Source organism: Bos indicus, chromosome 27 (genome assembly GCF_029378745.1).
Source record: "Bos indicus isolate NIAB-ARS_2022 breed Sahiwal x Tharparkar chromosome 27, NIAB-ARS_B.indTharparkar_mat_pri_1.0, whole genome shotgun sequence".
NCBI lineage: Eukaryota > Metazoa > Chordata > Mammalia > Artiodactyla > Bovidae > Bos > Bos indicus.
In genome coordinates, this window is record NC_091786.1 from 16,339,698 (window position 1) to 16,362,529 (window position 22,832).

The 22,832-nt window shown below is 39.8% G+C and overlaps 1 protein-coding gene across 2 annotated transcripts; it reads left to right on the forward strand.

The window, feature by feature from the left end:
• Positions 1-535: 535 nt before the first annotated feature.
• Positions 536-21,162, forward strand: F11 (coagulation factor XI). Of its 2 annotated transcripts, none has more exons than XM_070781737.1 (16): positions 536-996; positions 1,676-2,351; positions 3,209-3,264; positions 5,736-5,844; positions 7,178-7,284; positions 8,169-8,328; positions 9,951-10,060; positions 10,768-10,927; positions 13,223-13,332; positions 13,426-13,588; positions 13,678-13,784; positions 16,786-16,954; positions 18,028-18,203; positions 18,998-19,093; positions 19,646-19,785; positions 20,351-21,162. In XM_070781737.1, exons 3-16 carry the CDS (start codon positions 3,210-3,212, stop codon positions 20,510-20,512), a joined length of 1,824 nt encoding a protein of 607 aa, XP_070637838.1. In that variant the 5' UTR covers positions 536-996; positions 1,676-2,351; position 3,209; the 3' UTR covers positions 20,513-21,162. The 2 variants fall into 2 exon arrangements, with proteins under 2 accessions (XP_070637838.1, XP_019809150.2); XM_019953591.2 differs by having other exon boundaries at positions 539-996; positions 5,736-5,898.
• The last annotated feature ends 1,670 nt before the right edge of the window (positions 21,163-22,832 follow it).

The window sequence follows — 22,832 nt, forward strand, 5'->3', positions numbered from 1 at the left end:
ACCTGACCAATTGAAAAGACCCTGATGCTGGGAAAGATTGAGGGCAGGAGGAGAAGGGGACGATACAGGATGAGATGGTTGGATGGCATCACCGACACAATGGACATAGGTTTGGGAGGTCTCCAGGAGTTGGTGATGGATAGGGAGGCCTGGCGTGCTGCAGTCCATGGGGTTGCAAAGGGTCAGACATGACTGAGCGACTGAACTGATGTATCCTAGGTCCATGTCATGTTGTCTTATGAGGAAGATAAAAAATGACAGGAGCATGTATAGCAGTCATTCGCAATTTTCATTATCATCTAAAGCAGTGGTTCTCAACTGGACACATTCCTGGCCAGGGGACTTTTGGCAATATCTAGAGACATTGGATTGCCACACCTGGATGACGCAGGTACTAGTGGGTAGAAGCCAGAGATGTTGCTAAACATCCTACTATGAACAGAACAGCCCCTCAGAACAAATAATTATCTAATTATTAGTAATTAGTAAATTACTAATATTACAAATATTAGTAATGCCAGGGTTGAAAGGTCAGTATTAAAAGAGAATGAAAAGGGGATATTTCAGGGACAGCAAGGAAGAGGTTTCAGGACGTGGGAGTCTGTGCTTTTCTTCAAAGCAAGTCTTGATAAGAAAGGAACTCCAAGAGAAAGCTGATGTTGGCTGTGACTGAGAAAGTGCAGCTGTGCGCTTTTTCCTGTCCCAGACAGAGAATTTTAGGCCACCAAGGATCCCAGCTTCTAACTTATTCTTGGGTCTCTATAGACCAAGTTCTGGATTTTTCCTGAGATTTTGTCCAGTAATTCCCTATTTTCATTAAGCTTCAAAAGCATTCTACTTCACTGCGGGGGGTGGGGGTGGGGGGAGAAAGCTTTAAGAGAAAAGTATTTAACATTAGAATTCTAATCTGCAAAACATTAGTCGAAGAGAATTCTTAGAATACTTGGTGTCAATTTGAAAAGAAGCTCTGTTTAATATGGAAGAGTTCCTACACAGGTAAGACTCTTACTCTATTTTCATTTGAATAGACAAGAATATTTCGGAATCCTTATATTATTTCGAAGGCTTTAGAAATTTCACTAATTTAGCGAGATCAAATTTAGGAAAATATTATTTGGTTTCCCAATGATGTATATCGCTTGTCAGAGTCTTTCTGTTTCTCTCAATAGAGTTGGAGGCTTATCATTATAATCTTTGTACTAAGGCTTTAGGAAAGAGATGGGGTTTCATGAAGTTAACAGTACAGGGAAATAAGGACCTTACATAATTTCATGTATCAGTTTTCCACAAAAAGCTTTCCTGGCATAAATTCGTTATTCTATGTTTGAACTGTATAAAGAACAGTGCATTATAGACATATGCTTTTTGTGTAGCTGAAATGTACTTTTATTTTTATTTATTTATTTTTGGCCGCATGGGATCTAGTTCCCTAAAGTGAAAGTGTTAGTCAGTCAGTTGAGTCCTACTCTTTGTAGACCCCATGGACTGTAGCCCCCCAGGCTCCTCTGACCATGGGATACCCCAGGCAAGAACAGTGGAGTGGGTTGCATTTGTTCCTCCAGGGGATCTTCCCAACCCAGGGACTGAACCCACACCTCCTGGGTCTCCTGCATTGCAGCCAGATGCTTTACCACTGAGCTACTAGTGCTCATTACAACTAATCCTCTCTTTCCAGGTCTCCGAGGAGGTAACACTGTCTAATGGGAAATGGGCTTGCAGAAGAGCAGGGATCTACAATTGGCCCCACCTGCTCCACAACCCTGGAACAGCTGAGTTTCAATTCTCTACTGTTCCAAACATCAGTTAGTCCATCAGACCTCCCTTGTTTTCTTTTCAGATGGTGAGACTCCAGTTAGCCTGGAATTAATGATTAACAGTTGCTATTTGAAAATGTGGTTAAGGGCAGCTTTGGCCAGAGGGCATCCTCATTTTGAGTTTGCCCAATGGTTAAGAAGTGAAGAAGTGAAAGTGAAGTTGCTCAGTCGTGTCTGAGTGTTTGCAACCACATGGACTGTAGTCTACCAGGCTCCTCTGTCCATGGGATTTTCCAGGCAAGCAAGCTTCTCTCTGGTCACTTGTTTGAATACACAGTAAAACGAGAGAGAAAAAAAAAATCAGTGTATTGAAAAAGCAAGCACCTCTACCAGAGTACATGTTTGATATGCAAAGATTTTAAGTACTTTCACAGGCATTCTGCACAAGGAAACGATGTTACATCACACTGGGAATCAGTAAAAGTAAATATTAAAGTTAAGTGAACAGTACCTGCAAAAACTCCTTTAGAAGAGGATGGCCATTTTGGAAGACAAAAAACACTCTTATTAAGAATTGCAACAAACAAGGTTTTTCAGGTATGATTTCAAAAATTATTATTTAAGATGTCTCTCAAACAATTCTTCCCTGATGTGCCTTTTTCTGTGGAGTTAAAAATTTTTTACAATAGAGAATAAAATGTGTCTGATTTAATATTTTGGAAGTTCTTAGTTAATATCCATAAGCAATGTGGGAGGAGATTGCAGAATGGAAGAAGAGTAATAGTTTTTACTCAGTAGCAAGTATTTTAGAAATTGAAAAGATATTCAAGAGTAATATGAACACATCAGAAGACAATCTGTCTCATAGATTTCCCTTGAGACAGGAAAACTGTCTAAAGTTTTCCATAGAGATGTCAATTCAGGGCTCTGTGAAGATAAGTATGTGTGTAGAAGACCAAGACAATCTAGGAATATATTTGCAACCTCATTTTAAAAATAGAAAATTTTAGAAGTAGAAAATCAGTTATAGCTTCTTTGATAGATTTAGAAAAGAAACTTCAACAATGGAAAGAAAGGAAATGAATTGGAAGAGAAGATAAATATGGAAAAATGGAGATGGAGAGAGGGTCAGATGATCATGAGAAATGTCTGATTAATAGTGAGCTGGAGGCAAAAGAGAGGGAGGGAAGGAAGGAAAGGGGACGACCCTTCTCTCTAAGTCCTTGGTTCCTCTCAACCGTGAACGTGCTGACCACTGCACAACCAACCATGTTGAGGAACATTCTAGGATTGGAGGGAAGATAAAATTCACCATTATGATAAAGAGCTCTGCGACTACTATCGAATTATTTACTCCTCTCCCTCCAAATTTCTTGTAAACTCTGACATCAGTAAATTAATTATAAATTCATGTCTTATGTTCTAAACATATGCACATTTTTCATTTTTTGTAGGATGACTTTATTATATCAAATGGTACATTTCGCTTTATTTGCCTCCGTTGCTGGTGGTAAGTAGAATTTTATCTTTAGTGTGGACTGGAAATAGCTTGGTTCCCTGACTTATGGATTAGAAAACAGGAGGGCATAAACCCAAAAGGGAAAATCACACATTGTCTTATTAATATTTTATTTAAGAAGGTCTAGTCGTGGGTCTAAACCTGCATGGTAATTACCATCAAACTAGTAATGAGTGATAATGATATTTTGAGATATCTGAAACTGTAGTGTTTTCAAATCTGCTATTTTTATTATGACAAAGGCACAGGTCCTGTGGACACTAATGCATTTTGCTCTTACATTAGTCATAGAAAGATAAGCCATATTTTAGTTAGAAGTTAGTGAAAATAAAGTTGAAATTTCTCCCCATTTAAGTCCATGGACTACATAATCCTCTAAGCCTCTAGTGATAATTTCTACTGTTTTTTTACCTATATACTTTTCCACATACTTACTGGCATGTTGATTATTACTGAGATAAAATTACTAATTTTTAGTTTTACTTATTTTTTTGTTGCTACAATAAGTTTGAGTTATATTTTGTTCTGCCCAAATATTTTAATTTTTGTTATACATATTTATATATTTAATAAGACCAAGGGTTATATCTTAGTATTTGTCAAGGAAAATATGCCAAGATTAAAAACTCCAATACATTTATTCAGTGATTAAAATAGTAATGACCTAAAAATCCACAATCTGGAATATTAGATGTTTCTTTCTAGAAATAGAAGAAAATTTCAATTTTATGTAATTTAGTTTTGTTTGTTTTTTTTTTCATTTTCTGAATGTTGATTTTTTTTTTTTTAAACTTTACATAATTGTATTAGTTTTGCCAAATATCAAAATGAATCCACCACAGGTATACATGTTTGTATTTTTAACTTATTTATGGTTTCAGTGGAAGGGTCTTCCATAATTTTTCTAAGAGTCTAAAGTTTTTGTTACTAAAATGACCTATTTGTTCGGCTTTGTTTTATTAAAATATAATTGATGTACCACACTGTATATGTTTAAGGTCTACACCACAATGATTTTACTTACATACATCATGAAATGACGGCCACAATATGGCCATCATCTCATATAGATACATTAAAGAAACAGAAAAAAATGTGTTCCTTATGATGCTATCTTGTAGGATTTACTCTCCTAACTTTCACATATAATGTACTGCTACTGCTAAGTCACTTCAGTCGTGTCCGACTCTGTGCGACCCCATAGACGGCAGCCCACCAGACTCCCCCGTCCCTGGGATTCTCCAGGCAAGAACACTGGAGTGGGGTGCCATTGCCTTCTCTGATATATATATATATAACGTACAGCAGTGTTAATTACATTTATCATGTTGTACATTACATTTCTGGTACTTATTTATCTTATAACTTGAAGTTTGTACCTTTTGACTTTTTTTTTTTTTTTGGCCATGCCATGCGGCATGCAGGGTCTTAGCTCCCCAGTCAGGAATCGAACCCATGCCCTCTGCATTTGGAGCACAAAGTCTTAACCACTGGACTGCCAGGAAATCCCCCTTTTGACTATCCATATCCAATACCCTTTTCCTCCAGTGACTGTCTCTGGTATACACAAATCTGATCTCTTTTAAAAAAATGTTTACTTTAAAAATATAATTGATGCAGGATGCTATGTTAATTCCTAAAAACAAAACAAATGAACGAACATAATGAAACAGAAATAGAGTCATAGAAACACAGAACCAACAGGTGTTTGCCAGAGAGGAGGTGGTAAGGTGAAGAGAGAAATAGGTGAGGGTGATTAAGACGTCCAGACTTCCAGCTGCAAAATAAATGATTCATAGTAATAGACTGTACAGTGTGGGGAACATAGTCAATAATTATGTACTATCTTTGTATGGTGACCGATGGTAACTAGATTTGTCATGATGATAAACTGAAATGTACAGAAATATCCAATCACTGTGTTGTGCAACAGGAACTACCATAGTGTTGTAGGTCAATTGAACTGGTCCATTTAAAAGACTGAAGTGATATGATACCTTAGCCCATCAAGGGTCATCAAACGCTACCCAAAGCAGTAGGTACCCAAAGTTGGGTGGCTACCCAAAGGCTACACGGAGCCTTTGTTTCACACAAGCATGGTGTTTAGACATAGAGAAGCGATGGGGAAAGGAAAAGCAGAGACCATTCTAGACCTGGATGGGGTCCTAGAAGGCATTTTTGCCAGCAAAGATCTGAGAAACAAATCAATTACTCGCAAAGCACCCACATCTCCAATCACTCAGAAGCGCCGTTCTATTGAGACATACATGCCGTTTTATAATTTTCTTTTCTATCTATGGCTGCTCATCCAATAAACTAAAAGTGTTGATGGACCTGGTTTCTAAGTTCTGGCACATTTCCCGTTAAGTAGACCTATTTCACTTGCTTTTGTGAGATTATTACCTGATTGGACATGTGCCCCATGAAATCCAAAATCACATGCGTCATGTATTACAACCTAGAGTGTGTGACCACGCTGTTCCAAGATGCCTGCTTTAAAGGAGGAGACATCACTGTGGCTTTCGCGCCAAATGCCAAGCACTGCCAAATCATCTGCACCCACCACCCAAGGTGCTTGCTCTTCACTTTTATGACTGAATCATCATCAGAAGATCCTACCAAGTGGTAAATGTTCGCTTTTCTATGTAGAGGAAATAGATTGTATATGACAGACAGTTACCAGCAATGAACTGTCATCTACCATTTTATAAAACTTAATGTTAACATTGGAAGATGTATCTTCCTTCAACTGAAATATTAAATATTTACAGAAGAAAGAGCAGCATTTAGGCAGTTCAGGAGGAACAGATGTGCCCCTCAGTGTGGACTTTCCAACTTCTCTGGTGGTCTCAATATTAGTGATACTCTCTGTCTGATTTTTTTCTACTTTAAAGCCAGTTCCTCATTTTGTTCTTTGCCTTTCAATTGATTATTTATATTTTATATTATTCAAATTAGAACATTTCCCTCAATGATGTTATTCAAAAAAAATTTCATTGTTTGTAAAGCTATTTTGAAAGAATAGTACAATGATTTCATATCATCACAAGACTTTTTGCCATTTTTGTCTTCTCTATTATGTATGTGTAGATGTCGAACCATGTGAAATAATTTGAAGCCATCGTAATATTTCACCCTTAAATATTTCAGCATACGTTATCGCACACAAAAGACATTAAAAATTAACAAGAATCCCTTTATATCATCTCAGTTGTCCTTCCAATGTAATTTACAGCAATTAACCAGAATCTTATCAAGGTTCACAAATTACATTTGGTGGTTTTGTCTCTATAGTCATATTCTTAAAAATCTTGGGACATTCCACTTACCATTTTTGTTTTCATATTGAGTTTAACATTTAATAATAAAGCTTTACTGCAGAATGACATCATCAACATCTTTATGCACTATTGCTGCATTCAGAGTATTTACATAGTTCCCTGAACTTAAAAAATTTAGTATTCTAGAATTTACCTCTGAGGTTGGCAAAGTTTTTCTTAATAGGCAGAAAGTAAATATCTTAGGCTTTGTGGATCCAATAGCAAAATCAAAGATATTATATAACTACTTATATAATGATTCAAAATATAATCATTGAAAACTGTAGAAACCATTCTCAGCTCATGAACTATATACTAAAACAGGCAGAGAGCTGCATTTAACCAAAAGTCCACAGTTCACCCACTCCTATTTTGTGTTTGGAAGGAACATTTTATGTCCTCTTTTCAATGTCAGGATGTTGGAATGAAAACCAAATTCACAGTCTCTTAAGAAAATATTTGTTTTGGCATGAGATAGAGGAACTTGTTTCCTTCTCTTTGACTCTCTGTGGGCTGACTTTTAAGATCCGTTATTTTAAAATATACATTTTTACCCAGTAATGGTATTTCTTTAAAAAAAACAGGTATACTTGCATCCTGAAAGACAGTGTTACAGAAACACTGCCAATGGTGAATATGACAGGAGCAATTTCTGGATATTCTTCCAAGCAATGCTTGCACCACATAAGTGGTAAGACGTCTTGCTAGAATTGATATTCATTAGTTACTGTGATGTATACATGTAGTTACACCAGCTATGGTTTTCTGGATATAAAATAAAATCCTGCAATATGGAAACAAACCCTCTCAGTGAAGTACTCGTCACATAGAGTAAACACTAGCACACACGCGTGTCTCCCCCCACCACTCCATATGTTGTGCTTGTGCTTAACCACTCAGTTGCGTCTGACATTTTGTGGCCCCATGGACATAGCCCGCCACGCTCCTCTGTCCATGGAATTTTCCAGGCAAGAATATTGGAGGAGGGTGCCATTTCCTCCTCCACATGATTTTTCCGACCCAGGGATAGAACCCCTGTCTCCTGCCTTGGCAGGTAGATTCTTTACCACTAATGCCACCTGGGAAGCCCCACCGTATTACAGTCCATTAATATTTATCTCATCGGACACATCCAACTACATCAGGTCATCATTCATTTTTCCCCCCTCTCCTTTCCAGCTTAAAGTTTTATATGAAAGTCCTTATTAAATATATTAATTCAAATCAAGGAAAGCAGCTCTAAAGGTTGAGATGACACTTGCCTTAATAGTGAAATAGATACTGGTATAGGTTAATGAGTGAATCAGTCCATTAGTGGAGTGAAGGAGACGAGAGGCCAGTTCATAAAGCTGAAGCAGAAATGTACAAGTCTCATGTTGCTGCAGTGTAAGGACACTGGCATCCTCTTACTGTTTCCATGGAAGAGTAGGAATTAAGCAGATTAAAACAGAACTAGAGGATTTCTGAGAAAAAGTCAGTGAAAGAGTAAGTCTGGAGGAACAGTGGCTGAGATTGAATTATCAGACTTGACCCCAGAGACTGGAAAATAACCATATATTCTGATTTCACTTCCAGCTTGCAGCAAAGACGTGTATGTGGACCTAAACATGAAGGGGATGAACTATAACAGCTCCCTTGCCCAGAGCGCTCGGGAATGCCAACAGAGGTGTACAGACGACACGCATTGCCATTTTTTTACATTCGCCACAAGGCGCTTTCCAAGCATAAAGGATCGGTGAGCGAGCTGTGGGCTGATGGAAAACAAAACGGAATTCTTTTTTTCCCTATCAACTTGATGTCAAATTTTATTTTCAACCCATGCAAGACAATTCTAAAAATACTAATACTATAGATTTTTTGGTGAAAAATGTATTTAAAGTCCAACGTGGATGCACTTCCTTTTATAATACAGAATCTGTCTTTCAGTGACACTTATCAAAAATGTTAAATCCACCTCCTAGCTAATTTATTGTTGTTGCTGTTTAGGCTCTTAAGTTATGTCCAACTCTTTTGTGACCCCATGGACTATAGTCTGCGAGGCTCCTCTGTCCATGGGATTTCCCAGGCAAGAATACTGGAGTGGGTTGCCATTTCCTTCTCCAGGGGATCTTCCTGACCCAGGGACTGAACCGGTGTCTGCTGCTAATTTATAGAGTGCTACATTTCTTAATTGGCAATTTTAAAACAGTTGTAATGGTCAGTCAGTCCCCTTCTCAGCCTAAAGGATGCTACAGCCTGAACTTGTAGAATCAAAAAGAAAAACCTACTCAGATATCCTCCCAAATAACAGTTCCCCACCTGAGACAAAGTAACGGAAACCTGTGTGAAATACTTTAAAACTTGTCCCGCTACTAGATTTTGAAATATTCCAGGGGGTAAATATATTCTGTAAAAATATAAAAGGATCTGATTTGCAATTTATTAACTTCTTTTCTCTTAAATATTTTTAGGGAAAATATTGTTAACTTTTAAATTTAGAAATATTTGAGATATTTTGGATTTGTATAGGGAGCTGCAATTATCTGGAGCTTCCCTGGTGATTCAGGGGTAAAGAATCTGCCTGCAATGCAGGAGCCATGGGAGGTGTGAGTTCAGTCCCTGGGCTGGGAAGAGCCCCTGAAGAAGGAAGGGGCAAACCTTTCCAGTATTCTTTCCTGGGAGATTCCATGGACAGAGGAGCCTGGCAGGCTACAGTCCATGGGTTCACAGAGAGTCGGACATGACCAAAGCGACTTAGCACATACACGTGCTATACTTATCTGAAATCCAACGATAAAAGAAGAACTCAAAATGACTAGTATTTGGATTTTAACATTCTGGTCTACACATTCACAAAAAGGAGATGAGCGGAAATAAAGTGTCAAAGATTTACTTGAAGAAAAGCAATGAATAACACAAGATGAAGTTCTCAAATCAATAATTAAGGTTTTGTGGTTTATCTTTAGCTCAGCTCAAATCCACCTTTCTACATATTTTATGTGTAAGATTCAATGCAAAATGAACAGCAAGCCAGGACCTCAGGAGTTGCTAGGTATTATTTGAAAAGTTAAAATGGTAAAATTGAGACGAGCTTGAGAAGTCTTTAATTCCTACGTCTCCACTCTTCATGTTACTACCCATCTAAAGCTATCATTTTACTGATGAAAAAATAAAACTGACAAAGTTCACAGAACCACCAACTCCCAGCAGAGATGGGACTCAAGAGCAGCTGTCTAGTCTCTCAGATCAAAGTTTTCAGAGCAATTCTTTAGCTTCCATGCCCAGGCCATCTCTAAATGTGAATTTTTTATCATCTTATATTTTTCCTTACTTGCGTTTGGAGGGATAAAATAATTTTCCATTTTGGTCTTCATTTAGTAACACTTGCCTGTTGAAGAACACCCAAACAGGGACACCAACCAGCATAACGAAGCTCCACGAAGTGGTATCTGGATTTTCTTTGAAGTCCTGTGGCTTTTCTAACCTGGGTAACTATTATTTTCTTAATGAGGTAGTTTAGCCATTCAGTGCTAATGATATGTACAATGGGCCTCACTTAGGATACCAATTTGTGCTCACTAATGAAATGGACCCATTGACCTTTTATTTTCCTCATGAGAAAAAATCCATAATGGTCTGTATGACTAAAGTTTATATTGGAATTTAAAGCTTACAGCAATCACTTCAGTTATCCTAATTTTAAAAGTGTAAAAGATCTTGGGATAAACAAATCTTCTAAAGTTACTAGTAAGACCTTGTTTCTTTAGAGCTGTTTTAGGTTCGCAGCAAAATTGAGAGCAAAGGATAAAGATTTCCCTTTACCTCCTGCCCAGACATGTAGTCAGCCTCCCCTATTACCAGCATCCCTCACCAGATGGTGCATTTGTTACAACTGATGAGCCAACATCATAATCACATCATAATCACCCGAAGTTCACAGTTGACATTACGAGCCACTCTTGGAGTCATACATTGTATGGGTCTGAACAAGTACATAGAGGCATGTTTCCATCATCAGAGTACCATTCAGAATATTTTCACTGCCTTAAAATTTCTCTGTGCTCTGCCTGTTCATCCCTCCCTCATCGCCCAACCAATTTTTATACGGAATTTACAAGTACCGTGAGTGGGGTTTTACTTTTACCGACGCTACCAATGAACTGACCCTCTGAATATGATGTCTTCTGCTGTGCAGCTTGTATTAGGGACATTTTCCCCAGAACGGCGTTTGTGGACATCACCATTGACACTGTCATGGCCCCAGATCCCTTTGTCTGTCGCAGCATCTGTACTCACCATCCCAGTTGTCTGTTTTTTACCTTCTTGTCTGAAGAATGGCCAACAGCATCTGAAAGGTAAAGAGTTAAGATTAAGGGTCATGTGTTATCTTTTAAAACAGTTGATCAAAACCCACTCTTGAAAATTCTGAGCAACTACAAATTTTATCTAAATGTCTCTCTAGAATAGATAAAAACTGCAAGGAAGAACCCTAGCTCCTCTCTTTCCATTTCCCACTTACTGACCGCAGGACTTTTGTTTTTCTTTAGGTTAGGGAGGTCTTTGCCTTCAGCAAAAGGAGAGCAACAGAGGATGAGATGATTAGATACTATCAGTGACTCAATGGGCATGAACTTGAACAAATTCCAGGAGATAGTGAAGGACAGGGAAGCCTGGTGTGCTGCAGTCCATGGGGGTCCCAAAGAGTCGGACACAACTTAGTGACTGAACAATGACAACGAGAGAGTTGCTAGTTCCGAATAGAAGGAAGAAAATAACGATAGTCACTGAGAGGTATCGTAGCCCAATGCCTGGTTTAAGATCATTGATCCAGGAGTACAAAGAGCTGGAAATAGCAGTGACCTGTCAAATTCAAAATGGAGAGGGGGAGAAACAGTGGCCTTCATCAAAAGAATTGGGGATAATGGTGGAGGACGCTTTGAGAATTTAGGCCATTTCCCTACTGATGCATATTAACACAGGAAACTGTAATAAAAGCACAGGAAATTGCTATGATCATCAAAAGGATGTTTGTTGTCCCCATTAACAAAATTCACTAAAAAAAAGGAGAAATCGTCTTAAGACTGTTTGCTTAAAAATCTAGGTTGTAGGTATTATCTGAATCTGAATCCTTAAGAGTCCTTGGCATTTGCTCGACACGGCTGTTCATTCCTGGGGGAAGTGTCCCCCAGAGGAATTCAGCCAAAATAAGCCCTTGAGCTCCTGTCCATCAAGCAAGACTGGTTTTTTTTTTTTTTTTTTATCGGGGGAGGATATAACTACAGAAGTATCAATACTAGCTACTAGTCACATGAGAATATGTTACTTTCATTTTCTCAATATGGTTCTAAACATGGGGATGCGATAAGTATGCTTGATAGATTAAAAACCCTGTACTACTTGGGCCAGAGTGGAAGTAAAACAGAAGTGATCAGATTGGGATATATTGTTAATGTAGAGCCAGTAAGATTTGCTGATGGATTGAATACCAGCATGAAGGAAAAAGTCAGTGATGGCTGCAAAATTTTTTGGCTCAAGAAAGTTGCAAGGTTGGAAACACCAATGAAGAAATGAGGGAGGATTTCGTATAGAGTTGATTTCAAGAGGGAAGAGGTGTCTGGTAGTCAATGAGAAAGAAATATCGAATTGGCAGTTAAAAAGAGAGATTTAAGGCAGTGATTAGGTATCCCCAGCTGGTAATTAATGCTGCTGAAACTGATGAGATCATCAAAAAATTGAACAGAGAGAAGGAGGGCAAAGACTGAACCTTAAGGCACTAAAAATTTCAGAACTTAGATGCCTTTGTAAGGTGTTATTTTGTCTTAATCACGGTTCTCTTTCTTTCATATTCCATTTGTAAAATTCCCAGTCAATACCTATAAGAGGAAGTATTTGATCATCATTACAGGGTGAGAGAAGAACCTGGGTGCTACAAGCCAAGGCTTGGCCTCTTAAATTTGAATTAATGAATATTAAATAAAACTAAATCTTCATTTCCTCAGCTGTATTAGCCGCATTTCAAGAACTCATGAAATGGCTGGCTAGGAGAAGGAAATGGCAACCCACTCCAGTGTTCTCGCCTGGAGAATCCCAGAGACGGGGGAGCCTGGTGGGCTGCCATCTATGGGGTCACACAGAGTCGGACACGACTGAAGCGACTTAGCAGCAGCAGCAGTGGCTGTTGTAGTGACTACCATAGATGCAGAGTGTTTACGTCATTGCAAAAAACTGTTGGACATCACTGCCCTGGATTGTGATTTTGTACTAGTTAGGAAAGGTTACTTCCTCCCAGAGAAATGCCACCTGGGTGTGGAGCCTGCATTTATCTCTGTGTAAGCCTACAGCAGATTTCTAGGCAGCATGAACATTCCTGGATGGTTGAGATAGTCTAGGAAAGTTGAGAGAAAGGAAATGAAAAAGGAAGGTGCTAGGAACAGTGATGTTGAACAGAGCAAGCTCAGAAGATTTAGAGGCAGTTTGGAAAATTTGTCTGCAACCTATGCAACCTACAGTCTGACTCAGTGTACTTTCAAAATGGGAACTCCTTCCCTATTAAATACCAACAGGAACTGATTTCTATATGCGCTATGAAAATGTCTTCTTCTTTGATATGGTTTACATGGTGCCTCTTGACGTTTCTTTTTCACTCTTAGAAATCTGTGTCTCCTTAAAACATCTTCAAGTGGATTGCCAAGCGCACGCTTTAGAAAGAACAGAGCTTTTTCTGGTTTTAGTCTACAACACTGCCAGCACAGTGTCCCAGGTAATCAGTGCAAGCCCTTTCTTCTGATCAAGGTCAACAAATGGGCGGGAGGGTTTTGCCTTTCACATCTCAATATGTGCTTCTGCTGTGCAGTGTTCTGCCATTCTTCATTCTATCGCAACACTGATTTCTTGGGAGAAGAACTGGACATCGTAGACGCGGACAGCCACGAAGCCTGCCAGAAAACATGTACCAACAGCATCCGCTGCCAGTTCTTTACCTATTCTCCATCTCAAGAATCGTGCAACGGAGGGAAGTAAGACATATGTCAAGTCCCATAGACGCTCCTGTCCCAGCTTGTTGAGAGATGAGTTATGTTTATACCATTTTGCTTCCAACCTGCAGGGGTAAATGCTACTTAAAACTTTCTGCAAATGGATCTCCAACTAAAATACTTCATGGGACAGGAAGCATCTCTGGATACACGTTAAGGTTATGTAAAATGGATAATGGTGAGTTTAACGTCACTTGAGAAAAGTAATAGCCTGAAGGAGTTATTTTATACTGAGTATGTCGTGACTAAGAGAATCAGTAATAGCCACAGAGGGGAGAAAATTAGTACAACAATGAATGCAGTTGCAATTTTCTGTTATTTTCACTGCTGTCAATCAGGCTGACCTGTTTTAAAGGTAAATATTGGGCTTTAACTAAACTCTGCATTGCCTGGCATTAATTAAATATATGTTATAATCCCTGAGTCAAGAAGATCCCCTGGAGAAGGGAATGGCAACCCACCCCAGTATTCTCACCTGGAGAATCCCATAGACAGAGGAGCCTGGTGGGCTATAGTCCATGGGTTTGCTAAGAGTCAGACACCACTGAGCAGCTAACATTTTTTGCTTAAACATTTTATAATTTGATACATTTATATAACTAGTATTGCCTGCTGAGGCTCAGGTTTAGTCAACATTTTTATGTCTGTTTGTTGATATCACGGTCAAATGATCTTTCTTATTATCCTTTATAATAGAAATATCAACCAGCATCTTAATTAGTCATCTTCTTTCTACTGGTTGTTACTTGATCTTTAATTGAAATACAAATAATCATCTTATGTTGGGAAAATTATGTTATATATACAAGAAATATTCAGTAACTCCTTCTCCAGGGCCTTCAGATTTCCTGCGAGTGTTTGGAGTATTTATGAATATTAGCAAAAGTTACAGTAAAACCTTATTAACTTGTAACAATGAGTATGAGAGAGTGGAAATAAAAAGATTATCTATATTAAGCACGACCTATAATAATATAAAAATGATAATACCATATCAGCAGTACTTCCATTCCAGTGGCCAATTTCTGAGCCCAGTAACAAAAGATGGTTTGTAGCCAAACAACAGTAAGGGAAAGAATAGGAACATTCTCCCTACACGCATTCCTCCCTAAATTATCGTAATAACCTACGACGACATTAGTGTTCATTGATTTACATACACTGCATGTTTCTAGACTTTTATTGCTTACTGCCCAATATTACAATGCAATATAAATTAAGTTGCAGCTGAGATTTAATGAGTGAAATGGAAGTGATAATTATGCTTTGTAGTAGATTTCAAAGTATGAAAATCTGTCAGAAATACTGGCTCTACTGAGAGATGAAGAAATAAATCCTGAGGTTCTGAGAACTTGTTTTGTAGAACACACAACGTTACATTGTGTCCAATATTACCCTCCTAGCTGGGAAATTCTGCCTAGAAAATCCCATGGACAGAGGAGCCTAGTAGGCTGCAGTCCATGGGGTTGCTAGAGTCCTACACGACTGAGCGACTTCACTTTCACTTTTCACTTTCATGCATTGGAGAAGGAAATGGCAACCCACTCCAGCGTTCTTGCCTGGAGAATCCCAGGGATGGGGGAGCCTGGTGGGCTGCCATCTATGGGGTCGCACAGAGTCGGACACGACTGAAGCGACTTAGCAGCAGCAGATGGGACTCTGGATGGTTCTAGCTTCTTTACAAAGACAGTCAGTTGAGTTGTATCTCATACCTTCTCTGTTTTTCTTGCAATAAATTTACCTAAGACAAAAAGGAGTATTTATGATCTTTCTGTTGTGCTGGTGCTACCAAACAATAGAAAGGATGCAGCCGATTTTATTGTCAGCAATGGTGACATCATTTTAAAAGGGGAGCCACCATTTACACCTTAAATTGCAGAATCCATTCTCTACCCTCCTTCCTTTCTAATGCTTCTTATGTTTCTAATGTTCCTCCTTATGTTCCTTTCTAATGAATCTATGGACTCTGGTCTCTAAAGGTTGCAGATTATATCAGGTGTAGACTGACAGCTAAACGGAAACTATAAGATAAAGGAAACTAAAATCTTTTGTCTTTAATGTACCTTCTGATAGAAGTGAAATGAGTTGATTAGGTTTTGCTGCATTAGATTAAAAATGTGCTAATATGCAAGGGAACATCTGACTGAGATGTTTATACCTTTCACTGTCATTGGTTTATACTATAACTTAACTTTCTGAAGACACAGAGCAATTGCCATCCAAAGAAACATCTATTAGTTCAAAATGCAAGGCCAAGCATGGGTATTTTCAGCACTTTGTTTGAACTGAGAAACGAACACCGAGATCTAGAACTCATCTTAACAAGGTCTTTATTTACATGTTCTTAATGTATTTTAGTTACTGCTGACATATTAATTTTCCAAGTCAAGAAAGAACTGAGGGGTGAGTTTGAATCAAAGTCCTCGGAAATATCAAGGGTTGAGCATAAAACCCCAATCTGTCAACAAGACCAAAGGGCAGAAGCAGTTCACAAACAGAAGAGAGGCTGGGTTGGGGTGTGGGTGGAGCTGGAGTGACCGAGCGGGCCAAAGGGCAGCTGGGGTGGGAGGGCAGTGGGAGGAACTGGACAAAGGCTGCAAATGGAGTTCAAGGTGTTCACCTCTAACCAGAGTTCTCAAACGTCAGTGAGGCTGATCAAAACTTAGGTGGTCAGGGTCCACTGTTAGAGTTTCTGATTCACGACGTCTAAGGTGGGGCCCATGAATGATCATCTCTCACAAATTCCCAGGTCATGCCTGGGAGGTCCGTCTGGGGGCCACACTTGACAACCATTGCTTTAAAAGAACCGCTGCGGTTGTCATTTGAGGGAAGGTAAGCCTCGAAGTCCCAGATGAGACATTATTTTATTGTTGTTGTTCAATGGCTCGGTCATGTCCAACTGTTTGCGACCCCATGGACTACAGCATGCCAGGCTGCCCTGTCCTTCTCTATTATTTGGGGCATTATTTGGGAATGTGCAATTACAAGGTGACCCACTCATTCAGGTTTTATGTTCATATTATGCTTTGCCAACTTGAGTCTAAAGTATCTTCAAGTGAAGGTCACTGTACATTATTGAACCCAGGGCAGGGTGTTCTTCCCTGTGTGCCTGAAGGAATGTAACTACTGATGGAAAATGAAGATTTAGGAAGCTACTCACTGCAATCCTTCTGTCGTAGTGTGTACAACCAAAATCAAGACCAGAATTGTAGGAGGAACCCAGTCTGTTCACGGAGAGTGGCCGTGGCAGATAACTCTGCACGTGACATCACCCACCCAGAGACACCTGTGTGGAGGCGCCATCATCGGAAACCAGTGGATATTAACAGCTGCTCACTGTTTCAACGAGTTCAGTACAATTGCTGGTTTTACTCGTTCACCATGCTCATGCATATATTAATATTAAATCTACTCTAGTATTTTATCTCAAAGATGTCAGTTTTCCTATTTGCTAAATTAATTTTCTGTCTTTAGTGGGGGAAAAGCAAAAAGGAAGAGCTGTTCATATTCTATACCAGCATCAGAAGAGGTGCGGGAACATGGCTGTTTGACTCCATAATATTCCACTTTTCTGGTTAAATGTATACACATCCCCAGGGGACTTCTGCTTACCTCCTGTTGAGTATATCACCTTCTGTGCACTGTCCTGGGCTTTGGGTTTAGGACTAAACTCAAAGAGAATTTCCCGCTTCCTGAATGTAATTTCCCACTTATTCTCCCTCTCCCCTCTGACTCTGTCTCCTCCTCCTCCTCCTCCTCCTTCTCTCTCTCTCTCCCTTCCTTTCTCCCCACCCCTCACTCTATTTCCAGACACAGAAAGAAGTGTTTATTATACATCATCATATTGGATTCCCTACTTCAGTCATTTTCATTACCGGCCAGATATAAAAGCTCCATCAAGAGCATACAGACTGTGTGTATCCCAGGGAATTTTAGTTGACCAGATTTCCTCTTTGCAATGCAGTATCTTCTGGGTTGTTTTTAGACTCAGATTTGTGGTTTTGTCGGTTTATTTTTATCATTATGCAGCTTACTCATAACTCAAAGATTTGAGGTCAATAGTCTCTTTTAGCTTTAACATATGGGACAGTGGGGTGCCAGAAAGTATGAGTGAATTTCTCAGGGTCACAGCCAATCAACGGCAGCACTGAAAGTAAAACCCAGAAATGTGTGTGTGTGTGTGTGTTGAAGGGTGGAAAAAGTATTCATTGATGTTTTTGTGTTTAATATAAGGTAAATGATAGCCCAGGACCTTCCATAAAAGAGGACTATGTGACTGAAAAATCTTAGCAGAAAATCACTTCTTTCCACCTAAAAGCCCCCCACTGGCTAGGAATCATTAGTTAAATAGCACTGTATCTCAAAAGGTTGGGAATTACTTGCTAACGGAATTCTCTTTTCCTCTCTTGCTTACTCCTTAGGGTCAAGTCACCTAATGTGTTGCGTGTCTATAGCGGCATTTTGAATCAATCAGAAATAAAAGAGGATACATCTTTCTTTGGGGTTCAAGAAATAATAATTCATGATCAATATGAAAAGGCAGAAAGTGGATATGACATTGCCTTGTTGAAACTAGAAACGGCAATGAATTATACAGGTATGGGAAACTTTAAACAGAACGTTGTCTACAGTGATGCCGGGCTTCACACTCCCAGGTTCCTGGCCTGACCTGGCAGTCCCTCCATGTATTACTGTCATTAAAAAGGGAGAAGGGCTGCAAAGCTCCCCTTTCAGTCCATTAAGACTGAGTGCTGGGATCTTCCCTGGTGGCCCAGCGGTTGAGATTTTGCCTTTCAATACAGGGGGTGCAGGTTTGATCCTTGGTCTGGGAGTTAAGATCCCACATGCCACATCCCACAGGCAAAATAAATTAGAGCATAGACAACAGAAGCAATATTGTAACAAACTCAATAAAGGCTTTAAAATGGTTCATATTAAAATATATATATATTCATATAAAAGACTGACATGCTGTCCTGATGATTAAATCTATTTTTTTGTGGGGAGGGGTTAAAATGGCAAGTTTTCTTCAGATTCACAGAATGACATGACTTCATAATATATTGGAATGTTAAAGATGGCTTATATCTCCTTTTTAAGGAAGAAAGGATGGCAAGTCAGAATGAGGAAGCAGTTTCTATAGCATCACAGACCTCATGAGAGTGACAGTTAGTGGAGGAGGCTGTCTCTTGTTCCCTCCTCCTTGATGTGTGATAGATAACTCTGAACATGAGGAATGAAAATGTATGACAAAGAGGGGAAAAAAAAAAAAAACCCGAATATAATAAACTGAGAACACACCCTAATCATAGAAAGTGAAGGAAGAGAGTTTTCCTGGGAAATGTGATGTATTCTGTTTCTGATAACTAAACTGTGATTTTTAAAATTTAGACTCTCAATGGCCCATATGCCTACCTTCCAAAGGAGATAGAAATGTGATGTATACTGAATGCTGGGTGACCGGATGGGGATACAGAAAATTAAGAGGTAAGAAACCACATTTCTCTGTCTGCTACAGTGGAAGATACAGAGCACAGTTTAATCACAACATTTTCTGCTACCTCAAGTCACACAGCTAAAATGAGAGTAAAATAATAACATTATTCAATTGCAGAAAGTATATTCATAAAGATGGAAAGGCAAAAATCACCCAAAGGAAGATGATACCTCACCTATTTGGGAATTTTAAATATGACAATCTCTTTAAAGACTCATTACTTTTAATGAAGTTTAATTCAAAACCTAGCACTTTTCAGTAAATGTCTTACCCTGTTATCCAATTATTTTCTCTGGGAAGTAATTCCAGTTAGAGCCATAATTAATTTTGAGCTAAATTAACATGAAAAAAATGGTACAATAATGAGAATAACATCTTCTCTACAAGCTGTAATTACAAAAAGTCTGTGAACTAAACCTGATTGTTTTTCCTTCTAGATTTTTAAAATAGGTGCAATTTTTATTTTAAATATATGTACTTATATTTAAATTTATATTATATGTATGCGGTTATTCCTTTTATAAACCAAAATTTTGTTTTAGACAAAATACAGAATACTCTCCAGAAAGCCAAGGTACCCTTGATGACAAATGAAGAATGCCAGGCAGGTTACAGAGAGCACAGAATAACCAGCAAGATGGTCTGTGCAGGCTACAGAGAAGGAGGGAAGGACGCCTGTAAGGTAACCCTGTCTTCAGCCAATTGAATAAACTCCAATTAGAATGTTTAGTGCATTAAACTTTTTTTAATTTTTAAGTTAAATTTTTTCACTAATTTATTTATATTTGGCTGCATTGGGTCTTTGCTGCTGCACAGGGGTTTCTCTAGTTGCAGGGCCCGGGGACTACTCCCGAGTTGCTCAGGCTCAGTAATGTGACACATGGGCTCAGTGGCTTTACAGTATGTGGGATCTTAGTTCCCAGACCAGGGATCGAACCCACCCCCGCCCCCACCTCTGCATCGCCAGGTGGATTCTTAATCACTGGGCCACCAGGGAAGTCCTCTGTTTGGTGTATTTTTTGAAAAACAGTCTTCTGCCAATGAGCAGGGAACACAGTGGGTTTGTTTTTTCCTTACCCTAGAATCTGACGTGCATAGATTGGTGTGCGGGACAGGTAATCTGCGTCTTTGAAGTTTATTAAAGGGCCAAGACAGAATTTCAGGTGAAATCATTCCCGGGGCAAGGTATTTAAGAAGCGAAGTCTGAACTGATCTGCGTGCCCTTTTCTTTTCTCTGTTTGTCACAGGGGGATTCAGGGGGGCCCCTGTCCTGTAAGCACAACGAGGTGTGGCACCTGGTAGGCATCACGAGCTGGGGTGAAGGCTGCGGCCAAAGGGAGCGGCCAGGTGTTTACAGCAATGTGGTCGAGTACTTGGACTGGATTCTGGAGAAAACGCAAGGCCCTTGAAAGGGTCCTCAGAGACCGCTCGACTTCCTGAAGGGTAAATCAGATCACTCCCTGAAAAGGGCTTGGATTTCACTGAAGAAGACACTGCACCTTCATTTTCCTCCACAGGCTACAATTCTGAGCCTGTAACAGACTGGAGGGGTTGGGTATTAGTAAGAAAAAGCAAACTGTCATGCTCCCCAAGCTCCCAGGGTTCCGTGATGATCCGAGTCTGACTTGAGTATCCAGGCTCTGTTTTGTTGGCTATACCTCTCCTAAACCAAGGATATACAATCAAGATTAAGATATTTAAAGATGAAAGCACAGCCAGATAAACCAGAAAAGAATCAAGTGGCGGCACCAAAGGATCAGGTAGAACTGCTCAAAGAAACCACTGTAAAAAGGTGTGGTGAATGAAACATGGGAAGCGGAGAAGATAGGAACCGGGACAGTCAGCATCCAATCGCAAGATTCTGTGCTCTGCGTACGGGGAACTCTTTTGGGAAGAAAGAACTTAACTGAATTTGATGGCAGGTTTCAGAATAATCAAGAATTCTTGTTGTTAATTTTTAAATGGGTTTGGGTAGAGACAAGCTATGAATAAGTGAGTGTGAATGTGGACTCCAGAATTTCTGTAAGGGAAAGGATTAAAAGCAGCTATCCACCTGGAAGTGGGTCCTCTGTTTGTGCATGGATTTCATATGCATTTGGCATAGTTTTGGGTACAGGAGGGCTGGTGAAGATGAAGGGGGTAAGCTAAAGACTAAGACAACCTGCCTCTGTGAGTGTGGGTTCACAAATCTACATTTATAGACAATAAATGTATTGGACAGAAATCAATGTAACATACACCAATCCTACAGGTGAAAATGATTTGGGAACACATGGATGGGGGGTACAGCAGTGTCTTCAGCATTTTCAAGGCACCACCTGTATTCTCAGTACTGGGATGTTCCCTGTGATGCAAATATTTACATGGGTATTGTTTTAGATATGGTCTAATAATATAAATTTTGCACTATCTCCACCTGTTTTCAATCCATGCCAACAACCTGTGTCAAGATTCTATCTAATATGCACAGTATTGATTGAGCAGACTGAACTGGGGGGAATGCGGTGGTGAGCCAGTCAATATATCTCTACCTTCATGAAGCTTCCAGTCTGGTTAGCAGGAGCCACAAAAGGAAACTAATTACATGTGTATAAAATACAGAGTTTTAAATGGAAATGAGGAGGCAGCATAGGGTTCTAGGAGAAGGGAAGGGAAAAGAGAATTTGGAGCAGGTTCAAAGATTGGGATAAAAAGGAATTTTCTGAGGAAGACACAGTAAAAGCAAAAGCAAAAAAAAAAAAAATCAAAAAAGACCAGAATGGCTTTAAAACCTTGGCTACTGTCCTGCCTCATTAAAGACTCAGAGAAACTTTGCTCCATTTTGACGAGGAGGCTTGTCCCAGCTGGTCCTCCCTTCACCCCCTGGGTCCTCCTCATCCTCTCATCTTCTGCTCTTACGGGCTTTCCCCACGGCCTACATCAGACTGGGGCAGAACGGGCCTGTCCCTGTCCTTGTGCAAGAGACTTTCCCACATTCTGGTTAAGGTCTTCAAAGTTCACATGTAGAGACTTCACTACTGCCCTAAGCTCCAGCAGCCATGAAGGGAGGTGCCGTGCTGTGGCAGAGGTTTCCCCTCTCAGCCCGCCCCTCCCCCAGATGGCCTGAAGCTGCCTGGGTGGGGGGTGGGGCGCGCTTCTGGGGGCCTCTCCCGACATCCATCCCATTTCCCTCCAGGAGCGTGTATGCAGTGTTCATCCATCAGAGCAGGCAAGCTTCTCTTTCCTTCTGTCCTTCCCAAGGCCATCTACAGACTGAAACTAACTCTTCTAAGCAATTTTTCAACTAGGAGTGTGCCTCTGCGTGTGTGCACGCACGCTCATGCCTGGGGTGGGGGGTGGGAATGAATGAAAAGGAACGTTTCTGATAACCACAACACTTAACACTCACTCAGCTTCACTGCTTGTCTGGGTCTTGATGATCCCTCATCTTCAGATACAGATTTAGTCTCCTAGGGCTTGGGTAACACATTGCCACAAACTGAACGCTTTAAAACAACAGAAACTCTTTCTCTCACAATTCTAAAGGCTGGAAACCTGAAATCAAGGTTCAGCAGGGTCATGCTTCCTCCAAGGTCCCCAGGGGTAGGTCTTTCCTGGTCTCTAAATTTTAAATTATGGCCTTCTTAGATCTCTGGGGAGCTTCCCTGATAGCTCAGTTGATAAAGAATTCACCTGCAATGCAGGAGACCCCAGTTCAATTCCTGGGTCGGGAAGATCCACTGGAGAAGG